The sequence below is a fragment of the Panthera pardus genome, unplaced genomic scaffold, assembly GCF_024362965.1.
Source record: "Panthera pardus isolate Hobbes unplaced genomic scaffold, ASM2436296v1 HiC_scaffold_27, whole genome shotgun sequence".
NCBI lineage: Eukaryota > Metazoa > Chordata > Mammalia > Carnivora > Felidae > Panthera > Panthera pardus.
This window is the reverse complement of record NW_026526843.1, coordinates 38,312,390-38,340,341: the sequence shown is the minus strand read 5'-3', so window position 1 is coordinate 38,340,341 and position 27,952 is coordinate 38,312,390. Positions and strand designations below refer to the sequence as shown.

Sequence of the window (27,952 nt, the reverse complement as noted above, 5' to 3'; positions counted from 1 at the left end):
CAGACCCATAACCAGCCAAGAAATTGAATCGGTTATCAAAAATCTCCCAACAAATAAGAGTCCAGGACCAGATGGCTTCCCAGGGGAGTTTTACCAGACGTTTAAAGCAGAGATAATACCTATCCTTCTCAAGCTATTCCAAGAAATAGAAAGGGAAGGAAAACTTCCAGACTCATTCTATGAAGCCAGTATTACTTTGATTCCCAAACCAGACAGAGACCCAGTAAAAAAAGAGAACTACAGGCCAATATCCCTGATGAATATGGATGCAAAAATTCTCAATAAGATACTAACAAATCGAATTCAACAGCATATAAAAAGAATTATTCACCATGATCAAGTGGGATTCATTGCTAGGATGCAGGGCTGGTTCAACATTCGCAAATCAATCAACGTGATACATCACATTAATAAAAGAAAAGAGAAGAACCATATGATCCTGTCAATCGATGCAGAAAAGGCCTTTGACAAAATCCAGCACCCTTTCTTAATAAAAACCCTTGAGAAAGTCGGGATAGAAGGAACATACTTAAACATCATAAAAGCCATTTATGAAAAGCCCACAGCTAACATCATCCTCAATGGGGAAAAACTGAGAGCTTTTTCCCTGAGATCAGGAACACGACAGGGATGCCCACTCTCACCGCTGTTGTTTAACATAGTGTTGGAAGTTCTAGCATCAGCAATCAGACAACAAAAGGAAATCAAAGGCATCCAAATTGGCAAAGATGAAGTCAAGCTTTCGCTTTTTGCAGATGACATGATATTATACATGGAAAATCCGATAGACTCCACCAAAAGTCTGCTAGAACTGATACATGCATTCAGCAAAGTTGCAGGATACAAAATCAATGTACATAAATCAGTTGCATTCCTATACACTAACAATGAAGCAACAGAAAGACAAATAAAGAAACTGATCCCATTCACAATTGCACCAAGAAGCATAAAATACCTAGGAATAAATCTAACCAAAGATGTAAAAGATCTGTATGCTGAAAACTATAGAAAGCTTATGAAGGTAATTGAAGAAGATATAAAGAAATGGAAAGACATTCCCTGCTCATGGATTGGAAGAATAAATACTGTCAAAATGTCAATACTACTCAAAGCTATCTACACATTCAATACAATCCCAATCAAAATTGCACCAGCATTCTTCTCAAAACTAGAACAAGCAATCCTAAAATTCATATGGAGCCACAAAAGGCCCCGAATAGCCAAAGTCATTTTGAAGAAGACCAAAGCAGGAAGCATCACAATCCCAGACTTTAGCCTCTAGTACAAAGCTGTAATCATCAAGACAGCATGGTATTGGCAAAAAAACAGACACATAGACCAATGGAATAGAATAGAAACCCCAGAACTAGACCCACAAACGTATGGCCAACTCATCTTTGACAAAGCAGGAAAGAATATCCAATGGAAAAAAGTCTCTTTAACAAATGGTGCTGGGAGAACTGGACAGCAACATGCAGAAGGTTGAAACTAGACCACTTTCTCACACCATTCACAAAAATAAACTCAAAATGGATAAAGGACCTGAATGTGAGAAGGAAACCATCAAAACCCTAGAGGAGAAAGCAGGAAAAGACCTCTCTGACCTCAGCCGTAGCAATCTCTTACTTGACACATCCCCAAAGGCAAGGGAATTAAAAGCAGAAATGAATTACTGGGACCTTATGAAGATAAAAAGCTTCTGCACAGCAAAGGAAACAGCCAACAAAACTAAAAGGCAACCGACGGAATGGGAAAAGATATTTGCAAATGACATATCGGACAAAGGGCTAGTATCCAAAATCTATAAAGAGCTCACCAAACTCCACACCCGAAAAACAAATAACCCAGTGAAGAAATGGGCAGAAAACATGAATAGACACTTTTCTAGAGAAGACATCCGGATGGCCAACAGGCACATGAAAAGATGCTCAACGTCGCTCCTCATCAGGGAAATACAAATCAAAACTACACTCAGATATCACCTCACGCCAGTCAGAGTGGCCAAAATGAACAAATCAGGAGACTATAGATGTTGGCGAGGATGTGGAGAAATGGGAACCCTCTTGCACTGTTGGTGGGAATGCAAATTGGTGCAGCCACTCTGGAAAACAGTGTGGAGGTTCCTCAGAAAATTAAAAATAGACCTACCCTATGACCAGCAATAGCACTGCTAGGAATTTACCCAAGGGATACAGGAGTACTGATGCATAGGGGCACTTGTACCCCAATGTTTCTAGCAGCACTCTCACAAATAGCCAAATTATGGAAAGAGCCTAAATGTCCATCAACTGATGAATGGATAAAGAAATTGTGGTTTATATACACAATGGAATACTACGTGGCAATGAGAAAGAATAAAATATGGCCTTTTGTAACAACGTGGATGGAACTGGAGAGTGTGATGCTAAGTGAAATAAGCCATACAGAGAAAGACAGATACCATATGGTTTCACTCTTATGTGGATCCTGAGAAACATAACAGAAACCCATGGGGGAGGGGAAGGAAAAAAAAAGAGGTTAGAGTGGGAGAGAACCAAAGCATAAGAGACTCTTAAAAACTGAGAACAAACTGAGGGTTGATGGGGGGTGGGAGGGAGAGGAGGGTGGGTGATGGGTATTGAGGAGGGCACCTTTTGGGACGAGCACTGGGTGTTGTATGGAAACCAATTTGACAATAAACTTCATATATTGAAAAAAAAAAGAAGAATGTGGCATATATATTGTGGTGCCTGGGTGGCTCATTCAGTTAAGCGTCTGACTTCAGCTCAGGTCATGATCTCACAGTCCATGGGTTTGAGCCCCGCGTCGGGCTCTGTGCTGACAGCTCAGAGCCTGGAGCCTGTTTCAGATTCTGTGTCTCCCTCTTTCTCTGACCCACCCCTGTTCATGCTCTCTCTCTCTCTCTCAGTCTCACAAATAAATAAATGGTAAAAAAATTAAAAAAAAGAAGATGTGGCATGTATATACAATAGAATACTACTCACCAATGAAAAAGAATGAAATTTTGCCATTTGCAACAACATGGATGGAACTGGAGGATATTATGCTAAGCAAAATAAGTCAGTCAGAGAAAAACAGATATCATATGATTTCACTCATGTATGGAATTTGAGAAACTTAACACATGAACATAGAGGAAGGGAAGGAAATATAAGATAAAAACAGAGAGGGAGGCAAACCTTAAGGGACCCTTTAATACAAAGAACAAACTGAGGGTTGATGGGGGGTTGGGTTAAATAGGTGATGGGCATTAAGCAGGGCACTTTTGGGGATAAGCACTGGGTATCATATGAAGAGACAAATCACTGGGTTCTACTCCTGAAGCCAAGATGACACTGTATGTTAAGTACCTTGAAAATTTTTTAAAAAAAGTTAAAACTAGAACTATCCTATGACCTAGCAATTGCACTAATTGGTATTTATCCAAAGAACATAAAACTACTAATTCAAAGAGATACATGCACCCTGATGTTTATAGCAGCATTATCTACAATAGCCAAATTATGGAAACAGCCCACGTATCCATCAACTGATGAAAAGATAAAGAAAATGCAATATATATAATCAAGAGAATATTACTCAGCCATGAAAAGAATGAAATCTTGCCATTTGCAATGACATAGATGGAACTAGAGAGTATAATGCTAAGTGAAATAAGTCAGTCACAGGAAGACAAATAAATACCATATGATTTCACTCATATGTGGAATTTAAGAAACAACACAAATGAGCAAAGGGGAAAAAAGAGAGAGAGAGGCAAACCAAGAAACAAACTCCTCATAGAGAACAAACTGATGGGTACCAGAGGAGAGGTGGGGAGTATGGGTTAAATAGGTGATGGGGATTAAAGAGTGCACTTGTGATGAGCACCAAGCATTGTACGGAAGTGTAGAATCACTATATTGTACAGCTGAAACTAATATTACACTATATGTTAACAAATTAAATAAAAACTCTTTAAAAAAAGCATAGTGATATACATTCATATGCAGATATTAAATATCTTTCCGTCATAAATACAGCCTCTCAATACATGCATAGATATAGTTGCATACCAAGACCTCTGTACTCATACAGACACAGAAAGACATATACATCACTAAACACTGAAATATATATCTGTATACCCAGGTAGGCACATGGATGCAAAGTCAAATATGAACGTCTAGAAAATATAAACATAGAGGTACACACAAGAATACACAACTACAAATAAGATATCCATGTAAATTGTAATAGATATCCATGTAAATTGTAAATAGATACCCATGTAAGTAGATATGTAAATATCCATAGATATCCATGTAAATAGATATGTAAATGTAAATAGACATCCATGTAAATTGTAAAATGTAAATTGTAATACCATTTATCAGGAGTCTACTATGTGCCCAGAACTTTACATAGGTTGGCCCATTAATTCTCGCAAACACTCCTTTGAGAGGGGTATCATTAATCTCATTTTACAAAGTTAAAGGAGATAGTAACTAGCCAAGAGTCATGTAGCTAGTATAGCTTACAGTAGAACAATAATTCAAAACCAAGCCAGGGTGCCTGAAGAGCCACAACTCTCTAACACCTTTATGCTGTAGCCTCTCATGACAGCTTAGAGAAATTCACAAACAGATGCACACCCATTTATAGGTACTTATGCTCTCTGGCCAAGAGAATTTTAAAATGTGATTAGCATAGTTCAGAGTCTGTTATCATCTTAATCATTTGTTTGAACTACAACAATCTGGAATTCCTTTGGGTCATTAGTACCTGTCAGTAAATTATAATGTGTTTAAATTACCTCTAGAGTATTTAAATTTAAACAGTCTTGTATCCTGGAGTAGGGCCAGCCAATATTTTAAAATAATAACACTATAATTAAAGCTTAAGGTAAGCTTAGGATCTCATTCAAGTTAACAAAAGATTACTCTTTACAGCAGAATTAAAAACAAGATTCTAATTAATTAATGTGCTAAATGTTCTTCCTTTTTGCAATCAGCATGGCAATTTCATCTGAGAAGATGCTGCACAAATATGCACACAAAAGCCCCAGCTGATACCCTGGCTGGATGCACTTCCCAGGGAACTGTCTTATTTCCTTGTACTATCCTGGGCAATTGTAGAGAACCCTTTGATGTCAAATATGAGCCTACCATAGGGTCCTCTACTGTGAATCCATACCCTCAAGTTTTGGGAAGCTTTAACAACCTCCCGGATAGGGAAATCAGGCACTCCAGTTTGCCCAAGACAATCCAGTTTACTCCTATTGTTTTGATTCAGCTAAGGGTATACTAAAAAGGGTCTTGATTTGGAAAATAACATACCTAAAGACCCTATTTTAGATCATTCATGAAGCCATGAATCTTCTGGCATGGAAGTAGACAGGATAGGGAAAAAAGCAATACAGAAGAAGTATAGAGGATTTACTTTCTTCTTGGACCTCCTACTAGATTTGGTGTTTGGGCCACAGTGTTGATTTCCTGTCACTGCACCCTAGTTTGTGCAATAATACCAACTATAGTCCCAGTTACTAGGGGCTTCCTCCCTCTCCCCAGCACAGCCAAAATTATAGTGTTTCCTGATAACTAGGGCATTTTCTTTGTCCATGGTACATACAAAGTTCAGCACCTTGTAACAGTGGTGATGGTGCTAAGGAATGGGCATGGGCAGAGCCTTCAAAAAACAGTAACAATGTAACATAGAGACTCTATAGAAGAACAAAAGGATTTGGAGAAATTTTCTAACAAAGTATTCAGGGGAAGAAATGTACTCTGTTAAGATTGGAAACACTAAACAAAAACACATGGGATGTGTCATGGGGAGAAATCCTGCCTGAACAAGCAAGGGGTTGACTGCTCCGTTGGATATTTTTCAAGTCTAACTTCTAAAGATTTTCTCCTGAAGAGATTACAAGAACAATGGAGGACAAACTACAAAACATACAGTCAGCAAAAGCAACTCTTTTTCATGGATTCCATGAAAGACAGTGAGAAACAGTAACACCTTGGATCCCTACAACTTTCTTTTGAAAAGCTTATTGATGGTACTAACATTTTCTATTGAATTCCTTTGGCATTTGCATAATGTAGGCATGGAGAAGTGGAAGGACTTTCCCTAGGTCTCACAAGCCACTGGTAGAGCCCAAATCAGAACTCATCTTTACTGACGTCAAGGCTAGAAGAGTTTTAATTTTTTAATTAAACTCTGTGCCTATGGTAAGATTACATCTGCATAGTGACTAAATAAAAGGACCCTTGAGCTTGCCAAGGTTAGAGCCCTGGCTCTACCACTTACCAGCTATGTGACCATAGTCAGGATACTTCAACTCTCTTTGTCTCAGTTTCTTTACCTATAAAATGGGATAATAATAGTACCTCCTTCCCAGGGTTGTTGGGAGAATTATATATTAGATATAAAATCCTTAGAGCTGGTGTGCTAGAATAAGCCTTGCATTAGCTCTTAAGGACCAATTGTGTCCATCTTTTTCCAACACTTAGTGACACCATGCTGTTAGCTTGCAATCAGCCATGGTGGGAGTATTTTCACCATGGAAATAGGCAAACACTACAAATCAGGGATTTTCCCCCTACTGAGCCAGTTGTTAAACATTTACCACCACATCCCTGGGCAGGATAAACTGCCATTGTGTCAGATACAACTCCCTTGTGTGCTCAAGTGAGGTGGGGCTCTTTCAGCTCTTGGCAAATGTTGAGAGCCTTTTAGGAGCACAAGAGCTTCAATGGACTAGGACTAGACTGTTGTGGTTTGATTTTTCACTTTAAGGCCTGTTTGCTGTGGCAATTCTAATAACATATCCCCAAGGGGCACTGGATTACACAGCCTCCTCACATATAAGAGGTCTCAGCCCATCGGAGAGGAATTTGAGGACCAAGATGGTGGACACCACTGTAAAGAGCAAATCCAAAGGAAAGTAAATGGTAGGAAACTGAATACAATGAAGGGAGCAGTAACAAGTCTGCATTTAAGTTTCCGACGATCATTTTGGGGAGTGATAGAGATTCCATTATCAAAGAAAGAAGGGGATTGTATATAAAGCCAGGAACCAATTTGAACTTTAATGACCAACACAGAGAGAATTGGGTTAAAGCCAATTTATAGAACCAATGAAATGGATGGGAGTTGAAACAATACAGGCACAGAACAAACAGGCTTTAGGCCACGTGTAAATCTAGGCAAATACGAAACACATGGCATAGTCAGAGCACAGGCATTGCTCTCTGCCTCTCCCTCCACCATGGCCCTCCCCTTAAAGTTGGTCAGTCACATCTTGATAGAACTGGAACAAGAGACAGGAATCTACTGATATTCTGCCTGTGTTAGATTCCAAAGAAGACAAGACTCCAGCTTGCCTTTCAAAAATAAGACCAACATCCAGATCTATCCCTGGCACTTCCATGGAATCATCAAGTGTGAGTATGAAAATAATATTGTCTACCTTAGTCCCCTCTTTTAACAACTTTGGAAACTGAGGCCCAGAAAAGTGAATCCTCAATGTCTCAAAGCTGATTAGTGGCATACCTGGGCCAGAAGCTCAGGACTAATACTTTACTATGAAGCACAAGTTTAGTGTTTCTTAAGGGTTTCTTCTTATAAATATCACTTTAAAAAATGGGGTATGTTCATCAACTGATGAATGGATAAAGAAATTGTGGTTTATATACACAATGGAATACTACGTGGCAATGAGAAAAAATGAAATATGGCCTTTTGTAGCAACGTGGATGGAACTGGAGAGTGTGATGCTAAGTGAAATAAGCCATACAGAGAAAGACAGATACCATATGTTTTCACTCTTATGTGGATCCTGAGAAACTTAACAGAAACCCATGGGGCAGGGGAAGGAAAAAAAAAAAAGAGGTTAGAGTGGGAGAGAACCAAAGCATAAGAGACTGTTAAAAACTGAGAACAAACTGAGGGTTGCTGGGGGGTGGGAGGGAGGGCAGGGTGGGTGATGGGTATTGAGGAGGGCACCTTTTGGGATGAGCACTGGGTGTTGTATGGAAACCAATTTGACAGTAAATTTCATATATTAAAAAATAAATAAAATAAATAAATAAAATAAAATTTGAAAGTGGAAAAAAAAATGGGGTATGTTCTTGTTAAGTTGGGAAAACCCTAATCTATTTTTGCTCCTAGCTTTCCTATTGTAGCCCAAAGTCAACAGCTCTTCTTCCAGATCACAGAAGTATTTACAAATTTAACTCACATGCAGTCCAGAAATCTTGGCTTTTAAAAGTTATTGATAACAAATGCTTGACACAATAGCATCTGGGAACCAGGTGAAATTCTAACATGTGTAGGGGGAAAAGCAAGGCTGGGGTAGCTTTGCTGTATTCATATGTGAACAAACTTCTACCTCCTGGTACATTTAATGTCCTCAGAAACAATACTTTTTAAAAAACCAATGAGTACTTGGGATAGAATTTATGTCTAGATTGCAGAATTCTATTACAGGGACTTCCTCTTTCTATTCTACCATTTCCCAGCTGCCAAGGTAGTCTCAGTGACTACCATAAGGTACCAAATCCCTTTGTCCAGAATACCAGCATATCTGTAGAAAGTTCCTTCAAGGACATTTTGGTTCACTTCAACCCTTTTGACTCACAGAATTTCTTTTTTTTTTTTCTTGAAGTCTAATTGACATACAATAGTATATTAGTTTCAGGTGTACAACACAGTGATTCAATATTGATATACATTTTGGAATGATCACCATAATAAGTCTAGTTACCATCCATCACCATAGAAAGTTAATGCAGTATTATTGTCTATATTCTTTTTACACCAACTCAACATGATGATACATTTTGGCAGTTAGCTGGACATTGCTATTCTTGTGATTCTTTAAATCTTGAGGATTTTCCTGGTTTTGAACATCACAGGGTCAACTTATATATATCACTTGGCAAATCTGCTGCTGTAATGGAAGAGGGAAGGAAATAAAGGGCAATAGATGATCATGTGCTGACAAGCTATAGATGGCCTGCAGCCTGGGGAATCATACTCTTTGCATGAGGCTCAGAACAAAGGAAGGATTTGCTGGGGAGAGAGAACTAACATTTGTTGAAGGCTTTCTATATAATAAGGAAGTTAACTTGGAGTCTTCCCAAAAATTACACGCAGTACAGGAAAACTGAGGCTAATAAAGGACAAGTTACTCAGGTAGTAAGTAGCAGAACCAGAGTGAGACTCCAGGTCTGTTGGACTTCGAAGTCCATGATCTTTTCATAAGATCAGACTGCCTCCACTAAAGGGAGAGGAACATTTGATCTGAGTACTGACTGAACTCTTCTCATACTTCCTTCTTGAAGAAGGGGATCTCGCCTGCTGTGGTTATAGGTTCATCTGCTCAAGTCAGAGTTGGTGGCTACCAGCACAAAAAAAGGCATAAAAGTCAGTGAGAGGTGGAGGGAGCAACCTTCCAGGTACACAACATAGACTGAACCCCTTGGCCCTGCTTTGGAGCATTCCCACCTGCTGACCAGGCCAGATGAATAGCTCCTCACAGATCTGGCTGTCCTCACTGTACCTCCCCAACATAAAAACCATTTGCCTCTGAAAAAAGTTCTAATTGTTCAGACAACAGAATAGCAGCCAGGACTTGTGTGGAAACTCTTGCTAACACCAGTGGAAAGGGAAGTAAGAAAACCATTTCACTTGCCTCTGAGTTTCTTTGCCAAGAGCACCAAATCTTAGTGTTCATTCATGCCACCTACAAATAATGAGCTATGACTATCTGCCAATTACTCTGTTAGGCTCTGAGGATATGAAGACAAATGACATACTCCCTTCCCTCAAAGAACTCCTAGCTCTTAGTAAAGTACAAGCTCTGAGAAGCAGTCTTATTTGATGGCTAATAGCATGGGCCCTATAATCAATTGCCATGCTTAAGTCCTAATTCTATCTCTTACTATTTGTGTAAACTTGGGAAGGTAATTTGACTTTTCTGTTCCTCTGTTTCCTCATCTCTGAAATAAAGGTTAGGAAGGTGAGTAAGCCCATGTTAGGCACTTATAACAATGTCCAGCAAATTTATAAATCCTCAATAAATATTTATTATTATTACTACTATAAGCCAAAGTGATTTCTTTCAAAGTCTGCCCTATCAGAATGAATGCATTCAGTGAATGAATTAACTTTAGCTTTTTAGAAAATCTCTTTCAATATTTGGATAGAAATGGAAGCTGAGGTGGGGGTGAGGTGTGATGTTCTTCACATGAGAAGACCATGAATCTTCTTATCCAGTTTATTTTGAGAACATGTGCCAATTGGAAGCAGGTAGTACCACTGACATTTTATAAATAATTAATTACCCTAATAGTCTCAGCTATGTGGAGAATTTCCTTAAAACAACACAGTTTGTGCTGGCCACTCCCCTCTGTGGAACTGGATTTCTCCATCTGTGGGTTGAGAGGGTTGTATTGGGTTGATTATCAAAGGCCATTCAGGCTCTGACACTCAACATTTCTTCTGTTCTTAGTGCTCAATTGTTATTCCCAGAGAAAGAAAACACACATAAAATCTTGAAAGGTTTGTTGGAAAAGTTCCTGTTGTGATAAGGGAATTTGGCTAGGGAAGAAAATCCTGATTTGTCAACCATTGATCATTGATCAAAATATACACCTTTAATTATATAAAAAATATACCAAAATCATATACAGTAAAGATTTGAAGAGACCTTAAATTACATCATCTAGCCCAGCATTTCTCAATTTTGACACTATTGACATTTTAGACCAGATTATTCTTTTCCTGGAGGGGGAGGCTGTCCTGTGCATTGTGGGATGTTGAGCAGCATCCCCAGCCTCTGCCCACTAGATGCTGTTAGCAATCCCCCTGCCCCAACAACTTGTGACAACTGAAAATGTCTCCAGACATTGCCAAACGTCCCCTGGGGATAGGATTTCCAGATTTAGCTAATGTATTATATCTGGAAACACTACCTGCAGAGGGGGGCAACTCACCCCTAGCTGAGAACCATCAAAATTCTAGCCCCTTGCTACTTCAAAGTTCAACATGGGCAACACCTTGGAACTTTCCAGAAAAGCAGAATCTCAGGCTTAACCCAGACCTATTAAGAAAGGACAGGCATTTTAACAACTCCCCAAGTGATTTATATGCATGTTAAGTTTGAGAAACCCTGATTTAGTCTTAACCTTATATATATAAAACCCAAGATATAAATAGATAGATGATAGATAGATAGATAGATAGATAGATAGATAGATATAACTTACTGATGATACTTTTAAAAAGTATAGATGCCCACCATAATGTATTCTAATTTGGTAGGTCTGAGGTAAGGCTCCAGAATCAGTATTTCTAATTCTCACCACTGTTTCTGCCCAGTGAGCCTAAAATACATCAAGGTTTATGAAGTGTTGGTCCAGCCGTTTCATTTCACAAATGAAACTGAGGCCCAAATGAAGCAAATTACTTGCACAAGTCACAAAGACACAGTTGAAGAAGCATGGTTAAACTCTAGAATTAGACCCCAGGCCCACTGACTTCTAGTATTTCTCTTGCTTTCCCCTGGCCTTTCTACTGTCATTAAAGTTGCCTGCCAAAAGTTGTCTCCTCCTAAGAAAAGATAAAGAAAACAGAGGTGTTGCAAAATCAAATAGACTCTCACACCTCCAAAACCTTTAGGAATAACTGGCATTGATGACAGATAGCACCCTGGTAGGAAGGCTGATCCTAATATTTATCATCAGTTGTAATGAATGCTGCAATTAAAAGCAGGCTGACCTAACAGAAATCTGGAAATCTGTATCTCAATTCAGTTCAGCAGAGAATATTGCAGACAAAATAACAAGAGGCTAATATATTCAGATGCATTTTAAAATGAAATGAGGAGCAAGCAGTGAACATCTTAAACAGCATGGCAATGAATCTGTATTCTGCTTTAGGTTAGTTACAACACTGAAGAGACACATGCCTGGCCAGTGCCACCAGCATGGTACCATCTCTGAGTAGGCAGCCCTATACATCCCAAGATGTAGAAGCATACATTCTGGGTAGGATATGTGACTTTGGTGCAAGGTATGCTGGGAACTGACAGTCACCTCAAAAGAGTTTAGGAAACACCTCGCTTCACAGATTGCATTACAATACTCTGGGATGAAGCAATCTTTGGCTGAGGTTTGGGACTTCCAGAAGCCACTGAAATTTGTGGGGTGAAAAAACCCCAAACACTGTTTTTTTTAAAAAAAAATTTAATGTTTTATTTATTTTTGAGACAGAGACAGAGCATGAGCAGGGGAGGGGCAGAGAGAGAGTGAGACACAGAATCTGAAGCAGGTTCCAGGCTCTGAGCTGTCAGCACAGAGCCCGACACGGGACTCAAACCCACAAACCGTGAGATCATGACCTGAGCTGAAGTCAGACGCTCAACCGACTGAGCCATCTAGGCGCCTCCCCAAACACTGTTTTGACCCAAGGCCAGGGCTAGAGAATTTATTGCCTCCAGAAATCAGTTGAATTCCAATATCTTCATATTCCAGAACGAATGCAACTTCCACTTCTTAGAAGAAGAAATCTGGAAAGGGCAAGCATGAAACAATCTTTGCAGGCTGTCCACCCACCCCAAACCGCATAGCCCAGAGCACAGGCAGCTGGAAAAATTAATGTGTTCATTTGACAACCCCCCCAAAAGCTAGACCATGTAATTAATTTCTTTCTAAGCCCCTAAGTTATTCATTAGGAAGTGTGAAGAGTGCCCAAGGGACACTGCTGGATCACTTTTACCTTTATAGTTAAAATGATTTGTTAGGATTTATGAGCAATTTCTTTAATGCCAGTTGATTATTGGGTTGTCTTACAAAAAAGGAAAAAAAAAGCTCACTTCCAACAGCTTGTTATTGCCAACTTCTCCACCTGGAATTAATCAAGAAGTACTCAAGTAGGCACATAGAGCACCTACTATGTGCCCTGTGCAGTGGTAGGAATGATACAAAATAGAGGATTAAAAAGATGGGATATTTTCCTCATTCGCAAAGAATTTATGAATTCTATACACATGGAACAAGGACAATTACACATTAAGGTGCATGCATAGTTCAGAAGAATGGTTACCATAGAAGAAAGGCTCCATGGAAGAGGTGGAACTTTGTAGGATGGGGTGCCTTCCCAAATCACAAATCATTCCTAAAGCCAAGTAGTAATCTATACTAGATCATTGCTTCCAAACATGATGTCCAATAACCTATTGGGGATTTATGTACCTTTTTTCAAATTTTATGACATTCATCCATTCAACATTTATTGACCCCTACTATGTGCTAGGCATTTTTCTAGGAGCTTGACATACACCAGTAAACAAGGCAGGAAAGTCCCTGCCCTCATGGAGAATCTATTCTAATTGGGGAAGGAGACAATAACCATACATTCAAATAATTAGAAAGCAGGATGAGAGGATAGAGAGTGACAGAGGGTGTGATTTTATATAGGGAGAGCCAGGGAAGGCCTCTCTGAGGAGGTGATATCTGAGCTGAGACCTTAGCAGAATGAGAGAGAAACCAGGTGGATTGGACATCTGGAAAGGAGAGTATAGACTTGTTTCCCTGGTCAATCTTGCCTTGCCTGGGTATCAGCAAGCCTTTGTAACATCCTACTCCCAAACTATACCTGTTGCATTCAAGATGGCACATTCCATCTCCTCCTCTAATCCAGTGTACCTGCTTCTAAGCTTGAAAACAAATTGTTCCATCACTCCTTTTGAGCTGACAGATTCTAGTTACCAGCAAACATACTGGAAATACTGGTGGGAGTTAGGTGATGATTTTAACTAATGTCAACGTTAAAGTAATGCTAGAAGATGAAAATGGTTTAGTTTTGACCCAGGCAATTTAAAAACCACTAGATTCTCTATTTCTGCCAATCATTAAAAATTTTTAACTAAAACTATTATAGACACTATTATTAATCCAACTATATCATTAGTCTGACAATTCCTTTCATGAAAATAACTGGAAAATGTTTCCTAAACTTAAACTCAAAAAAGCCTTCTAACTTCTGTTTTGATCTTGATAGTTTATTTTAACAGCACATTATATCTATTTTATTCTGTAAGTCTTTGGAAGGCTTCAGACCAAAAGCAATAAAATTCTGAACTGACCGAAATGCCTTCCCCTCCACCTCTCCAATTCCTTTCCATGCCAAGTTCTCATAACTCCATGAAGCCTGTTCATCCAGCCTCATGTAAGTTCTGTCTCCTCAATAGATTATTCCAGGATGGTGAGGACATCTTATACTTTGTACCCCTGTACAGTGCTTTGCCCCCAGGTACTGTATATAAATACTTGTTTGTTGATCAACTAAATGTAGGTACTAATTGAAGTAAGCCTGAACAGAAGTCACAATGCTATAGAACCTGTCTTTCCAAGTTCTTTGTTGGAAAATTCAGTTACTGGTGTGCTTTCTGATAACTGGAATCCTAGGGACTAAGGGAATCACCTCATCAAGAAGTGTGGCTTCGTGATCAGACACTGAGTCACTGTATGGTAGTCTGTCTGCCCAGAAAACCAAGCCATCTCTTACATGCACAGGTCACTGAAGAGACACTTGGCTTTACTTCTGGGAAATGCAGAGCCACTTATCTGGAAAATAGAATGATCATTCCAATATTCTATTATTAACACAGGATTCAGTGTATACCTGGTTCTTTGGAGCAGTGTCTAGGATGGGTAAACTTTTGATAAATGATAAACTATTAATCATGAATGGAGAAAAACTTTCACTTAGATTAGGCTGATGGAAGAGGCTTGGACAGATGCAGATGTTTTGAAAGAAAAGATTTGGTAACTTAAACACTATGGAGGTAAGGCAATGTTAACATTTCTAATATGGGGCCTGGAAGAATGACTTCTTCTCTTACCTTAAGCATTGCCATAGGTGGTCAACGCTAAAGCAGAAAGGCCAGGGGAGCATGCATCTCTTCTCAGGTTACTACCATTGCCTCCAGGGCTGGCCTCTAGGAGGGCTGAATTTAATGACTCTTCTTCCTTCCTTCTGTTTATTTGTTTGAAAGTTAAGCTTGTTTAGTTATCATTGATTTGTTATGGGCCTGTCAGGGGTGATTTATCAGTAGTTTGTTCATAGTGACTTTTAAAATACAGCTATGTTATTGCAGCCATGTCATTTTCTCAGTATCAGACAAATGATTTAGTTGACATAGTCATGCTCTTGTACAATTTACTAAATGTATGGGGTGCTGAGCTTTTTCTGTTTGATTTTGTTTCGTTAAAACTTGGTAACATACTAGGTAGATATTGCCACTTAGTCCTGAAGGCTAATTTGAACATTTTTGTTACTCAAGGTATCTTTAACCACATTTCTCCAACAGTACTACAATGAATTAAATGAGTGTGACTACTGGAGCATTTGGCAAATTGATATTTCAAGGAGGTTTTAATCTTTCAGGCTGGTCTGCTTTGTTCTCAAAGGCAACTGCTCCTTGAATGAACAATCCAATTTAGAAATGTGACTTGTTTTTCTGATTTTTGCTTTTGAAACCATGTTAACATTTTTTTTCTTAAGAGCTATGGTGTTTTTCTTCTGTGCACAAAGTACTTTCTTGAAAGGTATTTTGACAAACAGGTTGATGAAGGGCATACGGGGGCTCAACTAGTACCAGGAGAATACTACAGGTTTGTGATGCCTGTCAGCAGGCATAATCTTCATCTTGAATGGATTCAAATTAGAATTCTCCCAAGAAATTTCTGACATGGTTACAAATATATAGAATCATCTGGGAAGACTGTAAATAAATTGGTACAGCTTTTACAGAGAGCAAGTTGGCAACAATGTAATATTTTTCACCTATCACATTGGCAATTTTTTTTTTAATGATTAATAAAAGCCAGTGGTGGGAAAGGTGTGGGGTAATGGGTAGTCTCATACTCTATTGACAAGATTATATATTACCTTTTGGAAAGTAACTTGGAAATATGAAAAAAAATTGTAAATGCATGTACCATTTGAATCCAGCAACTCTTTTTCTGACACTTAGACTAAAGAATTTGTACAATTTAGCAAAGGTATATGTACAACTATATGCATGGTGAAATTATTAGTTTATTATTAAAAAATAGAAACAACTTAATTACCATTAACCGATTTAATAAATCTATATATCCGTAATACAGAATACCGTGTCACTGTTACAAAGAATAAGAGTAATTCTGTTTGTACTGCTTTGAAGCATCCCCAAGATATAGTGTGCTTGAAAAAAGCAAGCTATGATATGGTATAGGTATTACTCAGAGCTCTCCAGAGAAACAGAACCAACAGAAGATTGTACACACACACACGCGCGCACACACACACACACACACAGCACTTTATTATAAGGAATTGGCTCAGGTGATTATGGAAGCTGAGAAGTCCCAAGATCTGCAGCTGGCAAGCTAGAGACCCGGGAGAGCCAATAGTGTAAGCTCTAGTCCAAAACTTGGCAAGCTTGAAACCCAAGAAGATCTGATGTTTTAGTTTGAGTGAAAAGGCAGGAAAAGACCAATGTCCCAGATCAAACAGTTGGGCAGGAAGAGTTCCCTCTTACTTGCAGGAGAGGAAACCATTCTATTCAAGATTTCAACTGGTTGGATGAATCCCATCCACATTAGGGAGGGCAATGTGCTTTATTGGTTTTAATTTATTTTTATTTTCTTTTTTTGAGAGAGAGAGAGAGGACAGAGCATAAGTGGGGGGGGGGGGGTAGACAAAGAGAGAGAGAGAGAGAGAGAGAGAGAGAGAATCTGAAACAGGTTCCAGGCTCTGAGCTGTCAGTACAAAGCCCAACATAGGGCTTGAATTCACAAACCATGAGCCAAATTTCAGATGCCCAACCGACTGAGCCACCCATGCACCCCAGTAATGTGCTTTATTTAACCTATCCATTTAAATGTTAATGTTTGCAGAAACACCCTCACAAATGCACCCAAAATAATGTTAACCAAATATCTGAACATCCCATGATCCAGTCAAGTTAACACATGAAATTAACCATTATAGTATGTATGGTATAATCTCATTTTTGTAAAACAAAAAAACTAAATAAAAATGCAACATTATGCATACACAGAAGAAAATATCAACAGCAATCACCTCTGAGTAGAAAGCCTGAGGTTTGGAGTAAGGATTGGGTACTTTGGGGGGGGGGGATTGGGTACTTCTTTCACCATATATTCTTTATAGTTTTATTTTTAGTTGATTTTTTTAAATGTTTTTATTTATTTTTGAGACAGAGAGAGACAGAGCATGAACAGGGGAGGGGCAGAGAGAGAGGGAGACACAGAATTGGAACCGGGTTCCAGGCTCTGAGCTGTCAGTACAGAGCCCGACGCAGGGCTCGAACCCATGAACCGCGAGATCATGACCTGAGCCAAAGTCAGACGCTCGACCGACTGAGCCACCCAGGCGCCCCTTTAGTTGATTTTTAAAATCATGATCTTTGATTTCTTTATTGGTTTTATAATTTTAAAAAAACTAGTTAATAATAAAGTAGAGGGTAATAATAGGAGGTAGTACAGAAGTCCCTCTAGCTCAGAACCATGGGAATGGTTGTAAGTGATCGGTCAAGGCAAGGTGGAAAGAGAACAGGAGAAAAATCTACAAAAAAAATTGCTGGCCATCAACAGGCTGTAAGGGTAGCACAGTTTTGCCCTTGCCCTTTTTTTATTTCCTCTTTCTATTCCCTTCTTTCCGTAGTGTACCCATTGCTCCTCATGCTTGATAACTCAGAGACTGTAAATGTGATAAACCCTAATCCCCACCCCTACCCATGATCCTTTTCTTGCAGCACCTTTGGAATTCAACTCTTCACTTCCTCTCTCTTTCTCCTAATTATCCTAAGTGAAGGCAGAGCTTAATTGTTGTAAACAGTTTGTGTATAATTTAATCAGTAGATGGTACTAACGGGTAAAGAATTCATTCATTTACTCAAAAAACATGTAACATGGACTGTGTATCTACTATGCATGACTCACTGTCTAGAGAATAGGCATTTCTACCTGGGAAAAGCAGTTGTTTGGGATTAGGAAAGAGAAGGTGTGTAAGGTGTTACAAGATATTCCAGGTAGAGGGAGCAACGCTGTCAAGATTTGATGATGTGAAATCCCATGACCTTTAAGAGAAACTGGACATTGTTTGGTATGACTAGAGGATGGAATATGAAGAGAGAGCACAGTGAGAAATGAGGCAAAGAGATACAAGGGAGGTATCAGCAGGATAATTATATATTATATGAGCTTGCCTCTCTGCAGAATGTTTGGTATCCATGTCTTTTCCCCATTAAATGCCAGAAGTACTCCCCCCCAACTATTATAATAATCAAAACATTATACCACAAATACACCTTTCTAAACATTCCTAAAGGAATCCCTCCCTGGTTGAGAACTACTGGGGCTTGATAAAAGATGACTATTTAGGTAAGAAATAACAAGTGTTGGTGAGGATGTAGAGAAAAATGAACACTTGTGCACTGTTGATGGGAACATAAATTGGTGCAGCCACTGTGGAAAACAGTATGGAATTTCCTCAAAAAATTAAAAATGGAAATACCACATGATCTGATAATTCCACTACTGGGTATTTACACAAAGAAAACTAAAACACTAATTCAAAAAGATATATATATATACCTCTATGTTTATTGTAGCATTACTTATAATAGCCAACATATAGAGGCAACCTAAGTGTCCTTTGATAGACAAATGGATAAAGAAGATGTGGTATAATATATACAATGGAATATTACGTGATCACAAAAAGGATGAGATCTTGCCATTTGCAACAACATGGATGAAACTAGAGAGCATTATGCTAAATGAAATAAGTCAGACCAAGAAAGATGAATACCATACGATTTCACTTATATGTGAAATCTAAAAAAAGAAAAAATGAAACAAGCAAAAAGCAGTATCAGACCTATTAATACAGAGAACAAACTGAAGGATGCCAGAGGGAAAGGGGTTGAGGAGATGGGCAGAATGGGTAAAGAGGAGTGGGAGATATAGAATTCCAGTTACAGAATGAATGAGTCATGGGAATAAAAGGTACAGCATAGAAAATATAGTCAATGATATTGCAATAGCATTGTATGGTGATAGATAGTAGCTACACTTGGGTTGAGCACAGTATAATGTATAGAGAAGTTGAATCATTATGTTTTATACCTGAAACTAATGTAACATTGGGTGTCAACTATACTCAAATAAAAAGAATTTTTAATGAGGACCTTTTATGCCCTGCTAATGAGTTTGGACTTAATGAGTAGGGCCTGAGCTTCTCAAACTATAGTAAGATAATGATGTGCAAACGGATACTTGAATTCCTAAGATAAACATGGCTAATTTTGAGGGATCAATTTTATCTGAAAACTTTTTAAATGAATGGAAATATGGTAATATAAATTTTACATTAAACACAGATATAATGTGGAATAGAATGCTAGATGATTATGAATTACTAAGGTAAAAGAAGGGAAATTTTATACTTGCACTAACTATACTCCAAACTTCTGGGGATATTTCAGGTAGAAAGTTAGAGAAACAATGGAAATTATTAGCCAATGAGTGTGGGAAACAAGGGAAAAGTATGATCAGATTTTCATTTTAGAAAGATCACTTTATCTGCAATTGGAGAATACATTGGAAGAAGAGAAAACATGCAGCCAGACCAGTTGAGAGTAAAAATGGTAAGTTATGGAGAGAAGGGATGGAAATGAAAGATATTTAGAAAGTAGAATTCACATGACCTAATGAATGAATGGATATGGAAAATGAAAGAAAGCAAGCTATTGATAGTGCCAACCATGTTTCTGCCTTGAGTAGCTAGTTAAGATAGAGACATTAAAAGATAAGCATAATTGGGGAAGGAAAGGCAAAAGTTAACTCAAATTTTTGAACATATTGATTTTGAGTTGACTACAGATTTCCAGTGAATATGTCTAGTAGGTAATAGTAAACATGCACTTGCAACTCATGGAAGAAATCTAGTCTGGGAATCTAGCTTTTGAAATTTTAATTATATTGGTGGTGATTAAAGCCATGGGCATGAATCAATTAACCCAAGGAAAGTGAATGGAGTGACAAGAAGAGTTCTAGGAAAAAAAACAAAACAAACTCTAGGAAACAATGACTTTCAAAGGTTTGGCTGAGGAGGAAGATCCTGTGAAGGAGACTGGGAAAGAGTAATCCTAAAGGTAAGGAAAGAAAATCAAGAAAGAATACTGCCATGGAAGTCAAGAAAGAAGGAAGTTTCTTTTAATATTTTTATTTATTTTTTAGAGGTGGGGAGGGGCAGAGAGAGACACACATACACAGAATCTGCTGACAGCAGAGAGCCCGATGAGGGCTCAAACTCATGAACTGTGAGATCATGGCCTGAGCCAGTCAGACACTTAACCGACTGAGCCACTCAGGCACCCCAAGAAAGAAGGAAGCTTTAAGTAGAAGAGGGTGACCAACAGTATCAGGTGACAGAGAAAATAAAGTCAGGTAGTGATGAGATGTGTAAATGAAATTTGACAGCTAAGAAAACAAGTTTAAGTAGTTTCAGCCAGATTGCAACAGGTTGTAATGGGTTGAGAATGCTTACTGCAGTGAGATAATTAAATGCATAGTATGATACCTGGAGATGTTTTTGAGGGTTTTTTTTTATTTGTGTTATTATTGTTATTAGAATAAGGCTTGACCATCTTTAAATACTGAGAGGAAGGAACTAGATGACTGGGAATGATTGAAAGTAGATTTGAGCAAAAGGAAAATTAGTGAAGATCTCAGAACATATATGAGGTGATATCCATTTCACAGAAGGGAGAAAGACAAGGATGGGTCTAGATGTACGGATATTTGCCACTATGTCAAGGCAGAATGTTTGGTATGCTCCCTGTCCCAGATGGTTTCTATTACCTTGGTGATAGAGAAACAAAGTAACTTGCTGTAAGAGTAAGTGGTAGATGGAGTGGAAAAGGAGTCTGAGAAGAGAGGTTGAAGTTTGAAATAGGCAGTAAAGGGATGGGAAATGTTACTAACTGAGAAGTATGGAGGGACTTCCGGGTAGTGTTGTGGTTCCAGCTGCCAAAGACCAAGCTTTTATAGGAACCCCAGTGTGGTTGTGTGATTCTTTCTTTCTAGTATAAGCAACTTGGACATAGAAGGAGAGATACGATGGCCTGAAAATACAACATTGTTCAATGAATAAAATTTGGTGACTGCTGGGGAGCAATGAAGTCTCATACCCAACCTATTTTCTGACAATTAAAAATGATATGGTTCACTGTCTGTTCTTCTGTGCTCAGCACGTAACTATACCATTTTTGGCAGTGCCAACCACATTCCAGATAGATGTTAGTAAAGGCTGGAATAAGCAAATTTGGCTATATTCAACACCTGGACTGCAGTCTGCTTCCATCTGTGACAAAGTAGGTATTGTCACTATTTATGACTACCTCAGCTACATCATCTGCATGTGTGATTCCACTCACGAAAAAATTCAACAGCGAGGGAAACAAAGCAAAAATGAACTATTGGGACTTCATCAAAATAAAAATCTTCTCCATAGCAAAGGAAACAATTGATAAAACTAAAAGGCAGACTACAGAATGAGACAAGATATTTGCAAATGACACATCTGATAAAGAGTATCCACAATATGTAAAGAACTTATGAAACTCAACACCCAAAAAAACAAATAATCCAGTTAAGAAACGGCAGAAGCCATGAGTGGACATTTTTCCAAAGAAGACATCCAGATGGCTAACAGATACATGAAAAGATGCTCAACATCACTTATCATCAGGGAAATACAAATGAAAACCATGATGAGATACCACCTCACACCTGTCGAACGGCTAAAATTAACAACACAAGAAACAATAGGTATTGGTGAGGATGCCGAGAAAGGGGAACCCTATTGCACTATTTGTGGGAATGCAAACTGCTGCAGCCACTCTGGAAAACAGTATGGAGGTTCCTCAAAAGTTTAAAAATAGAACTACCCTATGATCCAGCAATTGCACTTCTAGGTATTTATCCAACTGATACAAAAATTCAGATTTGAAGGGGCATATGCACCCCAATCTTTATAGCAACATTATTGACAGTAGCCAAGCTATGTAAAGAGCCCAAATGTCCATCAACTATGTCAACAATAGTATATATATATATACATATATATGTATATATACATATATATATATACATATATATGTATATATATATATAAAACATCTTCTTTATCCATTCATATATATATATATATATATATATATATATATATATATATATATAATGGAATATTACTCAGCCATCAAAAAGAATGAAATCTTGCCATTTGCAATGATATGGAGGAAGCTAGAGTGTTATGCTAAGCAGGATAAGTCAGTCAGAGAAAGACAAATACCATATGATTTCATTAATATGTGGAATTTAAGAAAGAAAACAGATGAACATAGGGGAGGTGGGAAAAGAGGGAAACAAACTAAAAGAAACTCTTAACAATAGAGAACAAACTGAGGGTTGTTGGAGGGACATGGATGGGGGATGAGCTAGATAGGTGATGGGTATTAAAGAAGGCACTTTTTATGATGCGCACTGGGTATTGTATGTAAGTGATGAGTCACTGAATTCTACTCCTGAAATCAATATTGCACTGTATGTTAACTAACTCAAATTTAAGTAAAAATTTGAGGAGAAGAAAAAAATATACAAAACTCAACAATAAGAAAAAGAAGAGATTTAGCAGCAGTGTAAATACTGATAAAGGGAAGCTTGTCAACAATAGTAAGCCCATCTCCATATTCGAAGAATAAGGTATTACTAACATCAAATGGAACAATGCTGGTGTTGAATATGTTGTGGAGTCCACTAGTCTCTTCCCGTTATTAGAGAAGGCTGGAGCTCACTTAGGGTTGGAGGCTCCTTATCTCTTCCCCTTTCTCAGATATCTCCATGTTTGGGAAGGAAGGGAATCATGAGAAGTATGATCACTGCCTCACGATTATCAGCATTGCTTCCTGCTCCATGAACTGCTTGGCACTCTGGTCAAGATTATTTATCCATGTCAACTTTGAGATCATGGAAAGACTTATGATCACAGTTTACACCATCACTTCCACCATAAAAAATATGGATCTCCCCTCTAGAAAACTGTGGCATGTTGGTCATGGTACTTCTCAGATCATCATCTCTGCAAACATTGACACTGCCAAGACTGTGGGCAAAGTCATTCCTGAGCTGAATGGGAGTTTCACTGGCACAGTCTTCTGTGTTTTTATCCCCATGTCTTCCATTAATCTGACCTACACTCTGAAAAAAGATGACACATATGGTGACATCAAGAAGGTGTTAAATCAGGCATTGGACGGCCCCTTGAAGGATATCCTGGCATATGCAGAGGACCAGGTTGTCTCCTGTGAGTTTAATAGTGACACCTATTCCTCCAGCTTTGATGTCTGGACCAGTATTGCCCTTAATGACAATGTTGTCAAGCTTATTTACTTATATGAAAATAAATTTGACTATAGAAACTACATTATGGACTTCATGGTTCACATGGCTTATAAGGACTAAAAGCCCTGAACCAGTACTCCCACTAACAGCACAAAAGGAAGAGAGAGGTCCTCATTTCTGGGAAGTCCTATCTCAGATATACCCTTAAGACATTGAGTATTTTCATCCTCAACATGATTCCCATCCCATATCCCCTAGAAGGATACCATCAACATAGTACCCTATACCCATCAGGGAAAAAATAAGGTGGTTTGCTGTGAACAAAATTTTGAAGCCAACTGCCAGCCAAAGAGTATGAGGCATTGCAGATAATAACTTTAGTACAGACATCATTTGGACATGGAGTAGAAATGGGCTGCAGCTCACAGTCTCTAGGTATGGGCATGGCTGTTTAGGCCCTGTGGAATATACTGAGACATTTGCCCGTTTTCTTCTTTGTGTCATTCTATGATGTATTTTTTTGCTCTACTGACCTACTCATAAGGGTTAAAGCTGGTTGTATGTGTCTCTTTAGCCACTAGCACCCCTATAGCTGTGACACTATCATGAGTACCACCTTTTAACCCAGGAAACCATGATATATGTCATGAAATACAAAACATAGTTACTCTAACCCCCTTAACAGAGGCAATTGCCCCATTTAGACAGAGGGAGGATATTTCCTATGTGGGCTTTCTGTGTGATAGGGGAGGCTCTTTGTGAATATGTGCATAGAGGCAGGGCTTTTTGTGAATATGTGGGCTCCAAGGGTGGTCTTGAGGCCTGGGAATCCTCAGACCATATTTCTGTCCATTCTTTTATTTGTGCATCCATTAAGAAAGATCTTAGGGGCGCCTGGGTGGCTCAGCCGGTTAAGCGTCCAACTTCGGCCCAGGTCATGATCTCACAGTCCATGAGTTCGAGCCCCGCATCGGGCTCTGTGCTGACAGCTCAGAGCTTGGAGCCTGCTTCAGATTCTGTGTCTCCCTCTCTCTCTGACCCTCCCCCATTCATGCTCTGTCTCTCTCTGTCTCAAAAATAAATAAACATTAAAAAAAATTAAAAAAAAAGAAAAGATCTTAGTATTACCTAAGAATAGCTGTTCCTCAGCCTCTCCTGAGGCATTAGCTCTGTGGGAGATCTATAGCCATGTGCAGAAATTTTCCCCAAATAGAATTTAGGGGACCCCATGATTATAAAATGGCAACATGAAAACTGTGGATCTCATGTAAAGGTTGTAGAGTTAGTTATTCTGTTCATGTGCTCTGTGTGTGATGAAGAAGATCCTTAAGTCCTCAAATAAGTCCCCATTGAATTATGCCACCAGGCTCTGTTCCTTTGGGTTAAGCATGTGTCCGTCTGTCTGCATCCCTCGCCCCCCATTCTCTCTCTCTCTCTCTCTCTCTCTCTCTCTCTCTCTCTCTGTCTCTCTCTCTCTCTCTCTATCTCTATCTCTTTCTCTCATTGGGGAAAATGCTCCTTAAAAACATACAGCTAGCACAAAAAGGAGAGTAAGTAGGAGTGCTGGAACCTTGGGAGAGAGCCAGAAAATTTAAATTTGGGCTGATGAGGTCAAAGCTACCAAGTCTGGGAAGAGATGGTTCAAGAGCTTGCTTGCTTGCTCTCTGTACTCAATGTGAGAGATTAGGCCAGGAAGCATCTGTCAAACCCAAGAAAGCATAGAACCACAAGTGTCCTTATCCTTGTCTTTTCAGAATGAAGCTTGATATTTGCTCAACATGAAGCATCTTAGTACATAAAAATAAGTAATTTGGGAGTCCTCTTTTAGGGAAGAAGATAAGACCTAAATAAGCCATGGGCTCATCCTGCCCTGAACTTCAAGTATATCTGAGCTTTTAGCACAGTGAAATGGGGAAAGCTGAAATGGGGAAAGTGAAAGGGGAGTAAGGGAAGGGAGTGGAGATCATATGCTGTTAATTAGAAAAGAAGGAATGAGAAGAATGCATCACTTTAGCTTAAGTTCTCCTTGTAGGTTGATGACAAGCCACATGTAAAGTTTAAGATGAGAATTTTCAAACTCATCCTTCTGCCCCACTGGAGCAGCTCCAGCTATATGGTAAAGAAGCAGATGTGGCAAAAGAACAGGATGTTTCAGGCTTTGAGTTTCAAAGGGCCAAACAGAAGTGGAGATTTGGTCCTTTGGTCTTCCAAACACTGAAAATTGAAGGGTTTGTGGCTCTCTGGGGCTGTATTTCTCAGCGTGAGTAGAGGCCCTGTTTTTTCAGGTGTGACTATAGGAGAAAAAAAAAGAGAAATCATGTTGGGTAGGCCCTGTGAGGGAAGAAAATGGGCTTTCTCAGGTACAATTGTAGAGATAAGATGCCATTCCTGGATCTGCCAAGAATCATTGGGTATTTCACTGAAATTGCTACTCAGGACTCCCAGATGGGACAATCTGCAAGTCTCCAAAGAGAAAATGTCTTCCCTGGATAGAAAGCTGCTAGATAGCTAGATCTCCTCTAGATATAAAGAAGAAGGAAGACCCTTGACTGGATATGCCTTTGCCTAGGGAGAATATAAGGAATTTTAATGACTTCCTGTGTAGTCTTGAGGGGCCTTGGGTAGCCAGTATAAACAGGAGGCATTTCAGTTGATTGGATTTATGTTTCTGAAATCAGGAAACAGGCCAACACGGGCCTCTGTTTAGCTCCGTTCCATGGGTTTGGAAGTTGGAATGCAAGGATATGCCGCCTCAGATTTCATCCTGTAATCAGTGACCACTCTACCTTTTTGACTTTTATCGAGCTACTTAAAAAAATTATTATTATTTAAAAAATCATATATATACATACACATATATATACATATATATATGTGTATATATATATATATATATATATATATATGGTATATAGTTGCCTCTGTGGTGACATTGGTGATTGAAAGAAAGTCTGGCTTCCATGGGTGGAATGACTGAGTCACAAAAGGATCTCCCTCAATCCCGGAACAATATTTCTGTAAGGTACAGTGATTGGACCGTCTGATCTTGAACATCCATTACAGAAGATCCCTTATGTAAGAAACACAAAGGGCATCCTGGAGCTTCCATTCCCCATTTCTGACCAAGTCTCTAGAGTCTAGACCACTTTCTCCTACACTCATTTCTCCTTGTCTTGTGCAAAGAACTTAACACTTAAATTGACCTTGGATTCCAACTTGGGCTTTGCCACCAGCTAGCTGTATAAACTAAACAGTTCACTAAATAAGAAGAGCCACCATTGATTGAATGTTTACTTACTATGTCAGCCCTATGCTAAGTGCCTTGTGTAGATTATCACATTTCATCCCCATAATAACCCTGAAAGGTAGAGACTATTTTTATACTCACTTGAGGTAGATATTGTTCCTCAGTTGAGAAAATTCAAGTTTAGTAGTTGACTCAAGGTCAATGGCTAATCACTGGCAAAGTCCAAACTGGAATTCAGAACTGTCTCCAAAAGCCCATGGTCATAAACACTACAGTAAACTGCTTCCACCCCCATAAATACTGTACTGTTTGTGTCCTGGGTCCTTGTAAAATAGAAATAATACCTTGAATAATGCCTAGCCTGCCTTCTTTATAGGGAAGTTTCAAGGATAAATTGAGAGCATAGCTATTTCATTCCATGAACATTTATTGAGTGTTATGGGTGAGCCATTGTTCTAGGGTTTGGGTATTCAAAAGTAAATAAGATGAGGTTCCTTCACTCTACAAGATTATCATCTGGATATGAAACTGCCTTGAAAAACATAAAGCACTGTACAAGTGCCAGGTTCCTATGATATCGTTTATTGCATGTACAGTGAAGGGAAACTAATAGTCATATGTACAGCACAAGCTAAGGTAAAAATCCCACATGGCTTTCAGCTGCTCCCTATAAAACTTGGCAACCAGCTGTTGCCAATCCCCATTGAGAATGAAAGGAGAGGAAATAGGCAATAATTTGAAAGGTGACCATAATGTAATGTGACTGCTGCTTTTTCACAAACATATTAGGACATGCACATCCAAAGGAGTGATGTCCTCTTCAGACTAGCACCCTGGAAGGATAAATCCCTGTACATTTACTACAATGATGTTGCCATTGTTCAAAATGTTTTTTTGGAACTCCTCTTTAACAAGTGAGTTCGGAGCCTGCAGCACATTCTTTTGAATATACTCAGTGGTGATAAATCTTTGTCCTTTGAGGGTGGATTTGATTTTAACAAACAGCCAAAAGTCACTCAGAGCTAAGTCTGGAGGGTAAGGTGGGTTATCAAGCTCAGTAATCGAATGTTTAATTAAAAAACAACCCACTCCCTCTCTTTTCCATTCCTTTCCCTGCCCAACTTCTTCCCACATGCCACTGTCTCCATCTATCCTGCCCTGCCCTCCCTTACTTTTTTTTGCATGGTTCATAACCTAGTGCAAACAGAGGTTAAATGACTATTGCCAAGATTAAAAGATT

At 38.9% G+C, this 27,952-nt stretch overlaps 1 protein-coding gene across 1 annotated transcript; it reads left to right on the top strand.

Moving 5' to 3' along the window:
* The first annotated feature begins 22,964 nt into the window (after window positions 1-22,964).
* On the top strand, window positions 22,965-23,585 carry LOC109253639 (glyceraldehyde-3-phosphate dehydrogenase-like). The gene has a single exon (XM_019426805.1). It carries the CDS (start codon window positions 22,965-22,967, stop codon window positions 23,583-23,585), a length of 621 nt encoding a protein of 206 aa, XP_019282350.1.
* Window positions 23,586-27,952: the final 4,367 nt, after the last annotated feature.

What these genes read in the sequence shown, in the direction of transcription:
- LOC109253639 (XM_019426805.1), top strand. Translation starts at nt 22,965, where the DNA reads ATGTTTGGGAAGGAAGGGAATCATGAGAAGTATGATCACTGCCTCACG.